The sequence below is a fragment of the Bicyclus anynana genome, chromosome Z, assembly GCF_947172395.1.
Source record: "Bicyclus anynana chromosome Z, ilBicAnyn1.1, whole genome shotgun sequence".
Taxonomy (NCBI): Eukaryota; Metazoa; Arthropoda; class Insecta; order Lepidoptera; family Nymphalidae; genus Bicyclus; species Bicyclus anynana.
Genome location: NC_069110.1, coordinates 361,763 through 378,460, shown reverse-complemented (window position 1 = coordinate 378,460; position 16,698 = coordinate 361,763). Strand labels below are relative to the sequence as shown.

The 16,698-nt window shown below is 36.9% G+C and overlaps 1 protein-coding gene across 2 annotated transcripts; it reads left to right on the top strand.

Annotated features, from left to right (window-relative positions):
• Positions 1 to 493: 493 nt before the first annotated feature.
• On the top strand, positions 494 to 14,848 carry LOC112053752 (protein ABHD13). 2 transcript variants are annotated; one of them, XM_024093290.2, is made up of 6 exons: positions 494 to 650; positions 879 to 979; positions 2,171 to 2,399; positions 4,526 to 4,719; positions 5,378 to 5,538; positions 6,530 to 14,848. In XM_024093290.2, coding segments are annotated over exons 1-6 (948 nt in total). In that variant the 5' UTR covers positions 494 to 648; the 3' UTR covers positions 6,791 to 14,848. The 2 variants fall into 2 exon arrangements, with proteins under 2 accessions (XP_023949058.2, XP_023949056.2); XM_024093288.2 differs by having other exon boundaries at positions 498 to 979.
• Positions 14,849 to 16,698: the final 1,850 nt, after the last annotated feature.

The following is a 16,698-nucleotide window of genomic DNA, read 5'->3' as shown; positions in this document are numbered from 1 at the left end:
GGTCAGCAGCCAGCGGAAAGATAGAGTCAAGTCAAACCATTAGTCTGAGGCTAAGCCACAGGCTTAGACAGAGAACTCCGTCTACATCCATCCGGATTTGGCCTCAGACCAATCACAAAATTCTGTAATAATATTCTGTAATTCCTTTGACACCTACTTTTATCTATGTATCTAAGTGTAATTCATAATAAGAACTGCCAAAATGTGGAATGCCCTCCCGGCGTCTGTGTTTCCTGTCACGCATAATTTGTGCACCTTCAAGGCAAGAGTGAATAGGTATCTTCTAGGCAAGCGCGCTTCATCTTAGACCTCATCACTGCTTTCCATCAGGCTTGATTGTGGTCAAGCGTAAGCCTACATAAAAATATATTTAAATGGCTAAAAAGTAGTTCCGCCACAGATCGCCAGAGAGCGCTACTTTCTTTGTTTGTTTGATTGTCTATGTCCAGAGCTATGATTCTATTCCCTATTTAAATACATTCTACTCTATGCATAGGACTTACGTTTTCTGTGTCAGGCCAGACGTCAGTGTCAAATTTAGAATTCCTTCAACATGTTTACAATTTAATTTTATTGGTGAATTGGCTAATGGCCTTTTGATTTTGAGATAAATTTTGTTCTGAACTTTTACCATTTACTACTTTTTACATGTAAATAAATTATATAATATAATTTATGCTACTTCTATTTTCGACAGTTACGGATGCCGATTACAGTAGTACCAAATTGACCGTTTCAGTTTAATGTTTTTATTAGTCAATTATTTAGTATAGCTTAAAAAATATAATTCCAAATATTACATATCAAAAACATGTTAATAAATGGGAAAGTTGAAAGATCTAGATAATGTATAACATACTACGTGCGTTACTTTACAGGCTATGGGTTGTGTCTACATTTACATTATTTGGCAGTTTCTTAATATTTTGGTTCTATGGCTTTATTGTAGCTTTAGTGAGTCTAATTTTAGGAATAATAGGTATGTATTTTCGTATAAACTAATTAACCTTTAAGTTCTGACGTTATTTTTTTGTAACACTCCTATGGACGCGCGGTCTCACAGACCACTATCATTTAAGGTTGAATTCATTAATTAAAAAGTTATAGTTTTGATTACATTCAGATTGTATGAATCTAAAGAAAGAACCATTTAGTTGAACTTAATTAGTCATTTTCATACACAATTAAGAGTATTAAACATTAGAGGCAATTTTCACTGTTAATTTCCTTGAGATTAATATTTGAGTCTTGAACTCAAAATTTTTAAACTTCTCGAACTTTGTCAACACTTCTATCCTTTAATCTAATGAGTACTAAACACATTTAAGATTAAATATCTATACTAATACTATAAAGCTGAAGAGTTTGTTTGTTTGGACGCGCTAACCTCAGAAACTACTGGTCCGATTTGAAAATTCTTTCAGTGTTAGATAGCCCATTTATCAAAGAAGGTTATACATTATCCTCGTATTCCTACGGGAACGGGAACCACGCGGGTGAAACCACGCGGCATCAGCTAGTTTTTTATAATATTGGACATGAAAATTTTGATAATGGCCCACTATAAACAAAATTATTGGTAGTTTTGTATTGAGCTGTTGCTGTCTAACTCTGTTAGAAGATGGAAAATTTTCCCATTTGTATCAAAATTTACTGTAGTACTATTTAAATTGTGATCTTCAGATTACTGATAGTGATATATCGTCATCTGAGCCATCTTTGACTGAAATATCGCTTCTTATTGCTCTGTTTTTCTCAGATTTTTTATATGGGAAATATGGACATGGAGTCTGGCAGACACCTTCAAAGTTTGAAACTTAATAACTCTCCTGATGACACAACTATCCATCTCAGCAGTTGCCTCGGCACAGAAGCCGAAGCTACTAAGCGCCTCAGTAGTGAGAAGTGCGTGGAGGGGGTTAGACACATACATTACAAACTGTAAGCGGCCTGTAAGACCACACGTCCATAGCTAAAGGTTAAATTTCGGTAGCTTACTAATGGATTGGCAGTTTAACCTGTACCTAAGATTGAATGAGAACAGTTTACTCCAGTGTTAAAATAAAAAGACCTATGGTGTATGTTTATATTTAAAAATGAAGTTGGTTAAAAATACTGTAATATGGATGCAATTTATATGCACATTATTTAGTATATTGCATTTGTGCAGGTATATTGTACAATGCACAAGACCTGCTGCTGTATTACCCCAACGACCCGCCAGACTCGCGTGTGTTTGTACTGCAGCCAAGTACCTTCAAATTGCCTTATGAAAGCATCAAGATTAAAACTAAAGATGGATTCAAAATACACATGTTTCTCATATTGCAAGCCAATGATAGCCATCGCAAACCATCCATGATCTTCTTTCATGGAAATGCTGGAAATATGGGCCAGAGGTAAGTTTAAAATAAAAAAGTCTCTGAAGCACAATTGAAGTAAAACTTCTTTAGCTCTCCCTCTCAACATCCGTACACCTCACCAGAGTACAGTTTCACATTCACCAGATTACTTACCCAATCAAGTGTGCTAGAGGTTTTACTTCACAGGTTTTGTAATTCTGTAAATTGATGTATGAATAATAATTAAAAACTAACTTAAATAAATTAAGAACTATTCAATATCACGCAACTATACACATGCAATACCTGTCTCATAATTAAAAAAATTATGACCAACACACTACATTCTACTATAACATTTAAGCATAGGACTAACAAACTCAATCTCAGGAATAAATATAAAATCAATATTTGGTGACCACGGACAAAAACCTATGGAAATAAAAACATATTATGTGAGAGTGCTCAGCTATATAACAATCTGCCAAACTCCATTAAGGAGTTAAACAACATAAAAGCATTCAAGAAATCGATTAAATCCTACATCCTCACAAACTTGGACAAAATATTGAAAAAACAATGTGATTAAAATTTTGTTACAATAATGCATGCTGTTTGCAAATATGACGATATGTTAACTCTTAGTTAAGTGAACAGTACGTTCTTTTTTGCAGAAATAAATATCTTTAAACCGAAAAATAAAACTCAACTTAAATCCAAAAGTGTATTAAAGGCAAAAAAATAATTTTTAAACAGAAACTTATTATGTTCAACAATTCTTGAAAATAATAAAACCTAGCTTTCTTGACGGCCTCCGTGGCGCAGTGGTATGCGCGGTGGATTTACATGACGGAGGTCCTGGGTTCGATCCCCGGCTGGGCCGATTGAGGTTTTTTTAATTGGTTCAGGTCTGGCTGGTGGGAGGCTTTGACCGTGGCTAGGTACCACCCTACCGACAAAGACGTACCGCCAAGCGATTTAGCGTTCCGGTACGATGTCGTGTAGAAACCGAAAGGATATGTGAATTTTTATCCACCTCCTAACAAGTTAGCCCGCTTCCATCTTAGATTGCATCATCACTTACCATCAGGTGAGATTGTAGTCAAGTAAATTGTAAATAATAAAAAAAAAGCCCAAGCATTGTGTGGCAGGGAGAAAAGCCCTAAGCAGATCTGGGGACTTGGGTCCCAGTTGTAGGTTTAGGTGTTCTGTTTAACACATACCTTTGCTGTATATTGCTCTTCCTGCCAAATTTAGTACGAACCTGCTAGAGCAGCATAAATTATAGTCAGGCCAAGCAGGTTGTAAAATATCATAAAAAGAGTAAATAAATAAATCACAGTTATATTTTTAGTAAGTTTATTATAGTGCGTGGCCTCATACATTGTATGTATTCCATAATACAGTAAGCAGTTATTTCATTTAAAAAGCATTTTAAAATCTCAGAAGATGCTGCTATTTCTATATCTAGAATGGACATATTCCACTTTTCCAAACAATTTCAACATTTACTACTTGTAGCATTCTATGAATACACCATATAGGTGTTAGGTCCATTATGTGGCAGACAAAAATATTCTGAAAGGAGCCCAGGACTTAAAACCGCCAAAGCCAATGGGTGTAAGGTATAATATCTGCACTATATAATATCTGTAGCTTCTTCAAAATATAATGTCCGCACCTTTACTGCTATTGCTGTTCTCCATGCACAGCCAAATCGAACAGAAACCTGTTAGAACGAGAAGCTTTAGATATCAGTTTTAATATAAAACTTATTGCATTACTCTCTACTACACTCTCTACAAGGCAGAGTGAGATATATCTTGGCATTCCATGGATTTACTCCAAAAACTTGGACTTGCGACTAACATATGAAGGGTTATATTATTATCCTTGATGATCAATTCACACTCCCCTTCTCCACACCTAATATTAACCAAATTTGGTAAATATTAGAGCTTTTAACACCCATTCTACTAAAGAACTTGCTGCAGTTCTAGTGAAGTCAAGGCCTTCATGCAAGTTATAGAGAAATTTAGCTAATAATCTTCTACAGGGTACAAGCTCATTCATCATGTCATTTTTAGTTATTTGTTAGGTCCCATTTTTATTCACTTATATACTGTGGTTCTTCATAATGATAGTCCTCCCACATAAATATAATATGTGAATATTTATTTCAGATTGGCGAATGTTTCTGGGTTTTATCACAAATTAAACATTAATGTGCTGCTAGTGGAATACAGAGGCTATGGTCTCTCTGAAGGTAGTCCATCAGAACAAGGCCTTTACATTGATGCCCAGAGCGCCTTTGAATACATTATGCAGAGAAGTGATATAGACCACTCGCAAATCATTGTATTTGGCAGATCTCTTGGTTAGTATTTATGAAAGTTTTATTCTGCCAATTATATTAAGATACTTGATGAGCAGATATCTAATGGGTCAAGTGCACACACTGTTTAAAATTGCTTGAGTAACTTAGAAGTACATCCCTCGATGGACTCCTAAGTTACTTAAGCAAACAATGTGACACGTAATTTGCACTCTTATCTATTAAGAATTAGGATAATATAGGCACATGTATGGCTCACAATGTTGAGTCAGAAATATCTATGAACGGGATAAACCATGGTGGTGGACTGTCCTTCAGCCACAGTTGGTGCATCTGCTTTTAAAACTATGTTGGCTGGTGGGAGTTTGCGGCCAAGCGATTTAGCGTTCCCGTATGATGTCGTGAAGAAACCGAAATAAAGGTGTAAGATTTTCATGCTCGTCCTAACAAGTTAGGCAGCTACCATCTTAGGTTGCATCATCACTTGCCATCAGGTGAGATTGTAGTCAAGAGCTAACTTATAAGAATAAAAAAAAAACTTAAATGAAATTGTACTTTTTGTAAAACTTTTTTTTGACTTCATAACAAGTCAAAAAAAAGTTTTACTTCAAACATAATACGAGTACAACCTGAGAGATGCTTTTTGTATATGAGGCTCATTGTATGTACATATATACAATATACATGTGATGTGACACAGGAGGCGCCGTCGCCATCGACCTGGCATCCCGCCCTGAGTATCGTGATCGGATTTGGGCGCTCATCGTGGAAAATACCTTCACCAGTATACCAGACATGGCTCGCGTGATCCTTAAGTGGAAGTGCCTCAGCTGGCTACCAATGTTCTGCCACAAAAATAAGGTGAGGGTACTTTATCAAACTAAATTGCTTCATTTGTCCACATCAGGAAGTTCTGTTACACACACACACCGACCGAGGATTCACCCTTGAGGATTCACCCTTGATTCAGGAGGAGGCCGGGAAACCAGACAGCTGGATCTCAGAGCAACATGCGAAGAAACCATAGAACTATTTTAGCCGAATCCAGCTTCCTTGTTTTTGATACTGATGAAACAATGGACAGTTGGAGCTGCCTGGTAATTTTTACTCAACACTCGTCGACCAAGTACTCATCCAATAGTAAAGAAGTTAATGGCCCCATAAGACAGTCTCTATAGAATCTGTTCTTTAGCAAAAAGACACCTTGAAGAAGAAGGCCTTGATCAACAAACGATATAAATTTGGTCTCATTGCGAACAGGCGGCACAGGACTTGCCCTGCGGACGAAGTTGCCACACCACAATGGTTTATCTCCTTTAACTTATACTTTATTCTCACTATTAACTCATACTAACTCCCTCTTTGGTCCTTTGTTTAACCTATGCACGAACGATGAACGAATGACAGCGTTACGTTTTTTGTGCGCAACCTGTTCTGCGCACTTTTTCAGGTGTGAGTATTGAGACGTACATAGTGTATACGGGGCAATATACACCTATTTAGACTGCTTCCGTGGCGCATTGGTATGCGCGGTGCATTTACAAGACGGACGTCCTGGGTTCGATCCCTGGCTGGGCTGATTGAAGTTTTCATAATTGGTCCAGGTGAGGTTCGGCCGTGACCACCCTACTGACAAAGACGTACCGCCAAGCGATTTAGCGTTCCGGTACGACGTCGTGTAGAAACCGACAAGAGTGGATTTCATCCTAGTCCTAACAAGTACCCCGCTTCCATCTTAGATTGCATCATAACTAACCATAAGTGCTAACTTGTGGATTAAAAAAAAAGGTCGATCTGAAAGAGTAAACTCCATTCGTGCGTCGGAGCTGACACGCACATTTGTATGTCACAGTACATGTCGTTGAGCAAGATGCGCGCGGTCCGCTGCGCGACGCTGGTGGTGTGCGGCTCGGCGGACGCGCTGGTCCCGCCGAGCATGGGGCGCGCGCTGCTCGTGCGCTGCGGCGCCGCCGCCAGCCGCCTCGCCGCGCTGCCCGGCGCGCACGACGACACGTGGACCTGCGCCGAGTACTACCCCGAGCTGCAGCGCTTCCTCGCGCTGCTGCCGCCGCACGCGCCGCCGCACGCGCTCAGCGCGGTGCACGTCGTGTGACGAGCGCGGGAGCGAGCTGCTTACACACTCATCCGACCGGACGACGGACGAACCGATCCCGAGGAGGCCCTGTTATTATATTGAAGTGCGGGTAAAGCTTAAAGGGTTCTTGATATTCTGATTTTTCAACACAGGGAGTTGCACGAGGTCTTGTGAGATTTCATATATACAGGGTGCTCGAGAGTATTTTCCATAACTTCAAGACGTTAATATTTTTTTTTAATTTTATGTTTTCATACATGGTTATTCCGACTGTCCATGTAACACACGCCTTTGTCTATCCTTGCATTTTAAAATGCATCATAATTATGAGGATGTGTATAAGGGAAACATTTTAAGATCTATGAGTATTTACAAAAAAAAATATTATTTACTCCGAGAATATTAATTTTAGAACACCTGTTCCTTGAACATTTTTAATTGATTTTCGGTAAACGATATAACCTCTTGAGTTATGGGAGATACTCCCGAGATTTGGTCCGACTCATTAGACGCGCACGCCTCGGATGAGTGTGCGTTACGTACACACAGTGAGCCGCCGTGCACACAGTCGTCGCTCGTCGCCGTCCCATCAATGCGCTTATACAGGTACTGCAATGGGATGATCGATATTAGAAAAAACATCTATGTTAACATCGAGTCAAAAGTATCGATGTACGATAAATATCGATCGAAAGACATCGATATTTCTAAAACAGCAATGTTTTTAGAAACAAATAAAACTGTATTATATTTATGAAAAGTTTTAATTATTACATAAATGCACTCTTTAAGAAAATATAACTCTCAAATAACATTCCCAGTATTTTTTAGGGACACTAATGGCTATGCAATATTTAGGTGAAGCTAGTACACCTACTGCACGCTAGACCGCGCCCAAAAGAATAATTGACGTTTCGATACTTTATTCAAGTAACATCGCTGTTTCGATGATATCGAAGTCAACCCATCGATGTTAAAACATCGATGTTTATTCAACGTCGATGAATGTCGATCATCCCTAAGTCAAATACACGAGTGTCCGGGTGTCCGGGTGTCCGAGTGTCAGCGCGCACAATGGTCCCATGACGTGAGTGGAACCAGACTTGTTTTTATGACTGCACACGTTCGTCTGACTCCACACATATGTGCACACAACACACATATTTAGAACTTTGTGATAAATTCGTACAAAATATAAATCTTGGTTATTTTATACAAACAACCATAACATATTCTTTAGTCCTTATAATATTGTAACATTTTTCTTAAAGAAAACTATGTATTACTAAAATATTTTTACAAGCATTTAAAATAAAACTTTTTTAGGGTTCCACAACAAATTCCAGTTACAGTTTTATCTCTCTTAGTTCATCAGTTCATAATGTCTGTCAACTCAACACAATGGTTGACACAGATTGTTTATTCTAAATAGTTATTTTGGCTTCTTTATATTTACTATTTATTTACAGACGTGTAATAATACTCTTCTATAATGATAAGTACTGTTTACAGTATTCAATTTAGTAAAATATAATACTCAATCAACTTAACGATGTAATCTATGCAATAATTATTTATTTCTTTCATTCAACTTAACTTATATAAGTGGTACATACAAGACTTAATATTTGTCAAAATATAACAAAAAAATAATTATTTTTATTTAATTTCTGCATATTTTATATTATTTTAATCATTTTAAAATCAAGCCGCTTCTATATACATATAATATGTAATTATGTATGAATATGACACTTTCCACTTACTTTTTAACACTAACGTTTAACTATCGTAAGATATACGGTACATGTTATACCATACCATTACCATTGTAATGTAGTGTAAGTAATGTATACAAGCATACTCGTGTACAGCAAGCAATAATGTGCATCTTATTCATATGTTTAAATTATATTGACAACAAAACATATCATTCAAATTGTCACAAATTTTTTACCATAAAAAAGCAATTTATTGCCTAGTGCATTTTATATTATTTATCAAATTTCTAACATAACTATTGTTACATATTACATTTTAATTGTGAAATGTTTATAGTTAAGTAAAGTTATGATGTCCATTGTATTGGTTATTCATCAGCCAGAGTTGGTGATAATTAAGCCAAATTATTAGTATTGATGTATGCCAAACAGCAGGTTAATTCACTATCTTTATGTATGACGTATGTTAGTTGACATAATATGTAACAAATGTCAACCGGTGCTTACTAGTGGATACCACACGGTATGTTAATGACATTTTGTCAATTGTGTTGATGTTTATTTTAATAATGATAATAAAGACAAAAATAGTGAATAGGCCAGCTGGTGTAAATTTAAATGTAGTAATATGGCCAATATTTATTTAGTTTGCCTGACATATTCGCTAGAGCAGGAATAAATAGAGTAATTTATTTGATCTAAACACCTGATGGAGATTACTCATTATTTTTATATTATTATATAAAGAAGGTAATATACTCCAGACGATGACAGGTCAATATGTTTATTAAGTGCCTCTTATTTTGTAACTGTAGTAGCAATAAAGCTGTCTGTAATCAAGTTTAATCGGAAAAAAGCACGTCATCACGCTGAATTTGCAGAGATGGCTAATGTTTTGCTTTCAATACTTTCAATGTCTGATAGTGTGAGATTTAGGTGATTTTTATTTACATTTTTTTTTTAATGTTAGTAGTGTTATAAGGACGGGCATTTATAAAAATTCAAATGTTGCTAGTAAATCAGCGTCGTTTGTACCACATTTGTGAGATATTCGTACAAAATATAGTATAATTTACCGCTTGTGCACTAGTACTTTCCGAGCCTGTTTATCGCTTTCCACTCCGAAGTCCTTTGTGGTCCAGATGGAGACGACGGAAGTTCATTAACATAATTTGGCAACAGTTAATCTTCAGTTTTTTATCTAATTAGCAACGTTGAGACTACTCACTGACCTACCGCTGTAAGTACATGTATAAAACATTCCGGTCATACGAGTATCTCACATTAACAACACTAAAAGGTTGATAAGTCTTCAAATGTAAAATCTCAAAAATAAGTAGTTAGTAATTTAAAATGATTTGTACAATTTTGTCTCTGAAAGACGAGTGCACAAGCGCACTTAGTATAAAGTAGGATATATTCTAAAGCAGCAATAATATTTAGTAGTAATTATAGCAATTGGAATTGTAATAGCATAAAGCATTGACTAGAGAATTGAAAAATGTAAAGGAGAGTGATTCTTTCTTCTTTGACATGTGAAGTGGCTTCGTTTCAGCGCCTGCGCTGTATTAAGGTGACCAAAGATTTCATTCCTACATACTCGTGTATGTGTTAAGACGGTTATATGTAACGATGTGGAATATATTATCTGACCACACATATCCTGATGTCCTGTATGTCGAGAACAATCTATGCATAGAATCTGTAAAGAAACAGACTTCGAGGGGCCACGTATCAAAATTTGTTGGGAGGCCCAATTAATGAAGGGTAAAGATTTCTCACAAAATGAACAAAAATGATAGCTTAAAATGCATATGACAATGACAACCTACGTAGGATGTTTCCAACTTTTTCGCGCACGCTTAAGCAACGAATTAAATGAGATCGTGGATTAGATTTACTTCAGAAATTACTAAAGTAAAAAAGCATACATAATAGCATTGTGTTGAAAGAGTTATGGTAGGGTAAATCGAAAAATAAAGAGATTTTCGGGATTTGCTATGTTATTTTCCTGGTTCTAAACTACCTTTCTACCATGTATACCATACCATGACTTTCTTATATATATATATATATATATAAGAAAGTCGGGTTTGTTGCAACACTTATAAATCAAAAACGGTTTGGTAGAAAGGTAGTTTAGAACCAGGAGAAAAACATAGCAAATCCCGAATCTTAATAAGACTTTAACAGTAACTATCATTCTCTAGCTCATAAACTTAGCAATAGTCTACAATATGGCGACCTGTAGGCCTAACATGCGCTCCACAAGTCACGACATGATTGACTGGGGAAGAGAAAAGACAAATGTCGACCAGTGGCGTAGCTAGGTAACCAAGAGCCCTGGCGCAAATAAAAATATTACTACCACTACTATAAACTGGTTGGGTTTTATAAATAAAAATATTATTTATATACAAACACCATTGACCTATAAAAGGACGCACAATCATGTAGAAAATTTCACTTTAAAACTGGCCAATTTTGCTTTGACAGTTTTAGAATTATTGGTAAAGAAAATTGTAAATATAGTCCAATATTTAATAAAATCCTAAATTCAGAGCAAATTCAACCTTGAGGATTGAGTTTAAGGTTGAATTTGCAAATGCAACTACTTGAATTGAGTGCCAAGAAGTTGTGTTTGGCACTCATTGAGTGGGGACGTTTTTTTGCTCGCGGATTGTGCGTTCACTTTTTAATAGGAGATCGATGACAAACACATAAAAATTCTAAGCTACTTTATCATCAGCTCTTTTACGTTTACAAAATTTCCAAGTTCAGTTCGATCGCGATTTTCTGGTAAGGATTAGAGCCTCCGCAGCTTGAGGGGCCCGGGGCATTGCACCGCCTAGCCCTTGGGTAGCTACGCCATTGATGTCGACCAACAGCGGCGGAGTTAGCGCAGTCTTATCTCTTTCAACCCAACATAACCAAAGAGAGAGAGAGTAACGAATTGACAATTGTCATTTTGTATTGCTAGGCCTAATGGACTGCATTTAATCCAGAGACTATAGTCTGGCAAGTTTGTTGATAACGCTTCCATGATATGCGGGCGACAGGGAGAAAGTGCGTGCAGGGAAGTGACGTGCATCAATCGTGGGGTTTTCATTCATCGCTACACGCCCCCCGGCCCGCGCCGAACATCAGGAGTGTTACGAACGAAGTTGCCAAGCTATTACACAAGGTCAATGTTTGAAACAGTTGTTGCTCTCTTGACCAAGGTGTAGTGCAGATTGCAGGGCTATTGATTTTATAATCGATCGCTCACTGTTCATACGTACAAACAGTTGGATGAAACCGAGGAATCCATGATATGAATGTATTTGAGTGCGTGTAGCTCCTAAAACTGGAGTTTTGCTGATGTCAATTTATATTGTATAACTACTTATATAAATATTTACTAGGTATATAACACAAAAAGAGCGCTAAATTATATATCATTTGATTAATAATGTTCATGCACAGAGCGACCTTTAGCGTTCTTTCTGTGACACTAAACATCGTAATTCATATCATGTGGTACCTATGTACTACAATATGATTTCAATGTGCTTCGAAAATTCTTATGAAAAATAAATAAGAGTGTAGCTTCTAGTAAGGTAGAGTAGATATAAAAAAGGAATGCAACTGGTTTTTTAACCGACTTCCAAAAAGGAGGAGGTTCTACGTTCGGCTGTATGTATGTTTTTTTTTTTTTTTTTTTTTTTTTATGTATGTCCAGCGATAATTCCGTCAATTATGGACCGATTTTGAAAATTCTTTTTTTGTTTTGAAGGGTTTACTTCCAGGGTGGTCCCATTTTTTTCATGTCAGGAGCTGATGATGGCATCCTGGAGAAATTGAGGGGAACTTTCGAAAGTTGTAGAGACGGCTAGTGCGTTTGTTAGTGTTTCCATAAGGTATTTTAAACCACTACAACTTTATGAAGGTTTGGAGTTGGTCTGATGATGGAGCCGAAACACAGACGATGGAACTCATCAAGGATTTACAGCAATCACCTTTTGTTTGGGCTTGATTAATTTGTATTGATGAGTACTTTCCACCTATATGGGTTGTGACTGTATTAAGGGTCTGGTGATGAAGACGAGGGACAGTAAAGAGAACTCCTCGACGGTTCACAGTAGCTACCTTGTGTTTGGACTTGATAAATTTGTATTGATGAGAACTTTCCACCTAGATGGATTGCGACTGTATTAAGGGTCTGATGATGAAGACGAGGGACAGTGAAGAGAACTCCTCGACGGTTCACAGTAGCTACCTTGTGTTTGGACTTGATAAATTTGTATTGATGAGAACTTTTCACCTAGATGGAATGTGACTATATTAAGGGTCTGGCGATGAAGACGAAGCACAGTGAAGAGATCTCCTCGACGGCTCACAGTAGCTACCTTGTGTTTGGACTTGATAATTTTGTATTGATAAGAACTTTACACTTAGATAGGTTGTGACTGTACACACGCAATAGGTATGCTAACACTAAAAATAAAAAAATAAAAATTTTAATAAAAAAAATTCAACCGACTTCCAACTCAAAAAATAACTAACTAAAAAGCAAAAAATAACATTCTAACTATGTGCTACCTTCTGATGAGTTTGAAGGCGGTGCCAAGCCCGTGTCGTGTTTTAATTAAAGCTGTTTCTGAAAGAACCACATAAATTTTGTAGTTTAACCGTGTTTAATTAAAACATCACTGGCTTGGCACCGCCTTCAAACTGATCAGAAGGTAGCACATAGTTAGAATGTTATTTTTTGCTTTTTAGTTAGTTATTTTTTGAGTTGGAAGTCGGTTGAATTTTTTTTATTAAAATTTTTCTTAACTAAAATATTATATTATAGGTTTTAAAGAATAAATAGTTACATAGAAATTTTCAGGCAACCTTTTTTAACAAGACAACTTTTCATCTGGTGAAGATCGTTTCTAATACGGATCTTGTACTATTATGAATCGAAGTAAAATGGCCCAAGAAATCGGGGAACAAAAGCAAGTCAGATACGAGTGATGGCACTACTAACCGCTACCTTTTTAGGGTTCCGTAGTCCACAAGGAACCCATATAGTTTCGCCACGTCCGTCCGTCGTCCGTAGACGAGTATGAAAGCTGTAAATTAGCATGAGTAAGTAAATTAAAAAATAAATAAAAATTCAACCAACTTCCAACACAAAGATTAACCTACCCACTAAACGGAAAAGCGAAAAGTAACATCGTACCTATGGCCTACCTTCTGATCAGTACTAAGCCGGTGTTAACTTAATTTAAGCCGTTTCTGACAGAACTACATGAAACAGCACTGTCTGAAAAACCTAAAATATTAATTACGTCTATAAAGTGGTAAAAAGAAAAATTGAAAAAAAATCTTTTGGTTTGGTTTGGTCCCTGCGTGCAAAGTGTGGTCCCTGCGTGAACTTTTTTTATCTATTCTATGATGTGGGGTGTCGTTATCGGTATTTTTTGTGTATTACATAAGGGGATTAAACTGATCGTTTATTTTACGGAACCCTACACTGCGCGTGGCCTGACACGCATTTGGCCGGTTTTATTTCATGTTTCTCTTTGATATATTATTTTATTTTTGAAGTGAAACTTATTTACGCACGCATGTTGGAGAGTAAGTTGGCGAGTGTGTTGCGAGAAGTGTTATGGGGCGGCGAACGCACGTTGAGAGAGAGAGCCAAAGAAGTTTTACTACAGTCGTGTGCTTTAAAGCACACTCATTTTTTTAAATATGTATAGCAAGCCACTTATATAACCTGCGATATATGTACGTATATGTGTTGATACAATCCATATAAACGGCGACTGTAGGAGTTAAAATAGAAGCAATTTCGCCAGCCACTCACGTTCAAGTTTACCATCAAGATAGGTTATAGATTTGGTTTCTATATTTTTTTCACTGCCACATCCCAAAGCGTCCTGAAGACTTGAAGGCAAACTCGATCTTGTGTGGCTGAATAATCATTATCATATCAGCCGATGGACGTCCACTGCAGGACATGGGCCTTTCGTAGGGACTTCAAACATCACATTCCTGAGCCGCCTGCATCCAGCGAATCCCTGCGACTTGCTTGATGTCGTTAGTCCAACTAGTGGGGAGTCGACCTACAAGCTGCGTGCACGACTGTGCTTTCGAATGCGGGGTCGCCATTCCAGCAACTTGAGACCTCGACTGACTTGGGCTGATTAGTAGCATTAAACTAAGCAATAGAGCAGTCTGGAAAATTCAAAGTAGATTGTGTAAAGTACCTATTGTTATAATTAGTATAGTCACTTTGCTTATAAGAAATGCAGAAAAAATATTGCTGTGAATCTTGTTTGTAATAAAGAATATTTTACTAAAACCTTGTATAGTTTTTAAATGTGTCTAATCATTTTACTCATTACCTACTAGCCTTCGTCTGCGAAGTCCGAGTCGCACAACGTACAATATTTCTACATAGTACAATTTATATTTCGCAGAGTTCGCCCGCAGCCAGGCAACCAATGATATCGTTGCTCGCATCATACAATACCTAGTTATTAGTTGAGCATTATTTTGTTGCGGAATTAATTTAAAAAATTTAATTCTAAGACAATGATTAAAGGCAAATCATGTTAATATTGTTCATCTATCTATACTTACTTATAATAAATCTGTAGAGAGGTCAATTCTGTACATGAAATATATTTTCAAAATAACTATCAGGGGGTGATTAGTGGTCGATACTGATGCTTCTTCATACTCCTGGGCAGATTATAGTATACTTTTCATCACGCTACAATCAATAGGGGCAGAGCAGTGAAGGATAATAGGGTAGGGGTAGGTTAGGGGTAAGGATAGGGGTAGTGGTAGGGTAGGGAAGGGGTAGTAGTAGGGTTTCACGCGGGCGTCCGCTAGTAATTAAATATTTGTGGCGAATACTGCTTGCTTCCTACCCTACTACGGCGACGCCAAAACTCAAAAGGCAGGGTAATAATTTAGGCAGTCTAAGTATGAATGTTTGCGCATATGTTCCACCGGAGCGCCTAAACTACTGAACCGATTTTGATGATTGAGTCAAAAAATTTGTACCTAATAATGGCCCGGGTGACATTGGCGATATAAATTTTATAAGACGGAAATTAAACTGAGATAATCGTGTTTGGACTCAAAAGGAAGATCTTTGCGAACAACACATCACAAAAATGTATAAACCATAGATTTACGATTCGGTACAAGTACCTGCTTAACTGAATATAATATGTTCAAGTCAAAAAAAGTAATACACAGTCTCAGATTTGTAAACGAGTACATTGATATACTTATACATGGTTTGTAACCAAATTGTAACTCGTGAGTTCAACTTCAACACATTTTTATCTTGAGTTCTGTAGAGTCCTTTTCATGAAAGAAGTCCCGCGGCTAAAACCTGAACTAAAATTGACAGCGCCTTACTCATGACACTATGACCGTCGATATAAATCGTTAGATGGGCCGCTCCTTAATAAAGAACGCATAATGGTATGTCTTTACTCAAAGAGGTGCACGCGCACATCTTATCTTAGTACGCAACAAGCGCATGCTGTGAGTAGACGTGGACTTAAAAAAAATATTTAACTGTTTTCTTGTTTAATCCCTTATTTATCCGTCGTGTTCTATTTGGAAGTGTAAAAACTCAAACCGCAACACGAATAAAGTGAAAGGTGTCACTTTCCATGCGTTAGTATTTGTAAACAATTTAATTTGAATTATTTTAAACACTCGTCTCGAGCGGCTTGCCATGGCGAAGAAGAGGCGCGTGAGGTGGACAAGCGGCCAGCAGTCAAAGAATAAATACTAAACAGAACAATTTAATTTCTGAATGTCACAATATATAGGTACTTAAGGTACTGTTGCATTATTTGAAACTGAAATTGAATTGAATATTTTTTTTAAATAAATAATAGTAGATTGTTATACAAGGGGCTAAAAAGACCTATTATATACGAGGTATTTTTAGGGCCCGAGACGTAAGGCGAGGGCCGCCTAAGTAGAAACCGAGTTTATAATGGGTTTAGCCCCACATGTTACACTCTGCTTTTCACTACGATTGCGAGAAAATAAAATAGTTTAGTACAGTATTCAATGATTTATTTTAATTGAAAATTAAATAATATAATGATTCTATTTTCGAATAAAACTTCCTCCATTTTATAGTAGGCTAGTACTTGGCTAGTACTCGTAACAGATTAAAAAACAAAATTACTTTAG

Coding starts and splice junctions, on each gene's coding strand:
- LOC112053752 (XM_024093288.2), top strand. CDS start 847: ATGTATAACATACTACGTGCGTTACTTTACAGGCTATGGGTTGTGTCT. Junction 2,400..4,525: donor GCTGGAAATATGGGCCAGAG/GTAAGTTTAAAA, acceptor TATTTATTTCAG/ATTGGCGAATGTTTCTGGGT. Junction 4,720..5,377: donor TGTATTTGGCAGATCTCTTG/GTTAGTATTTAT, acceptor GATGTGACACAG/GAGGCGCCGTCGCCATCGAC.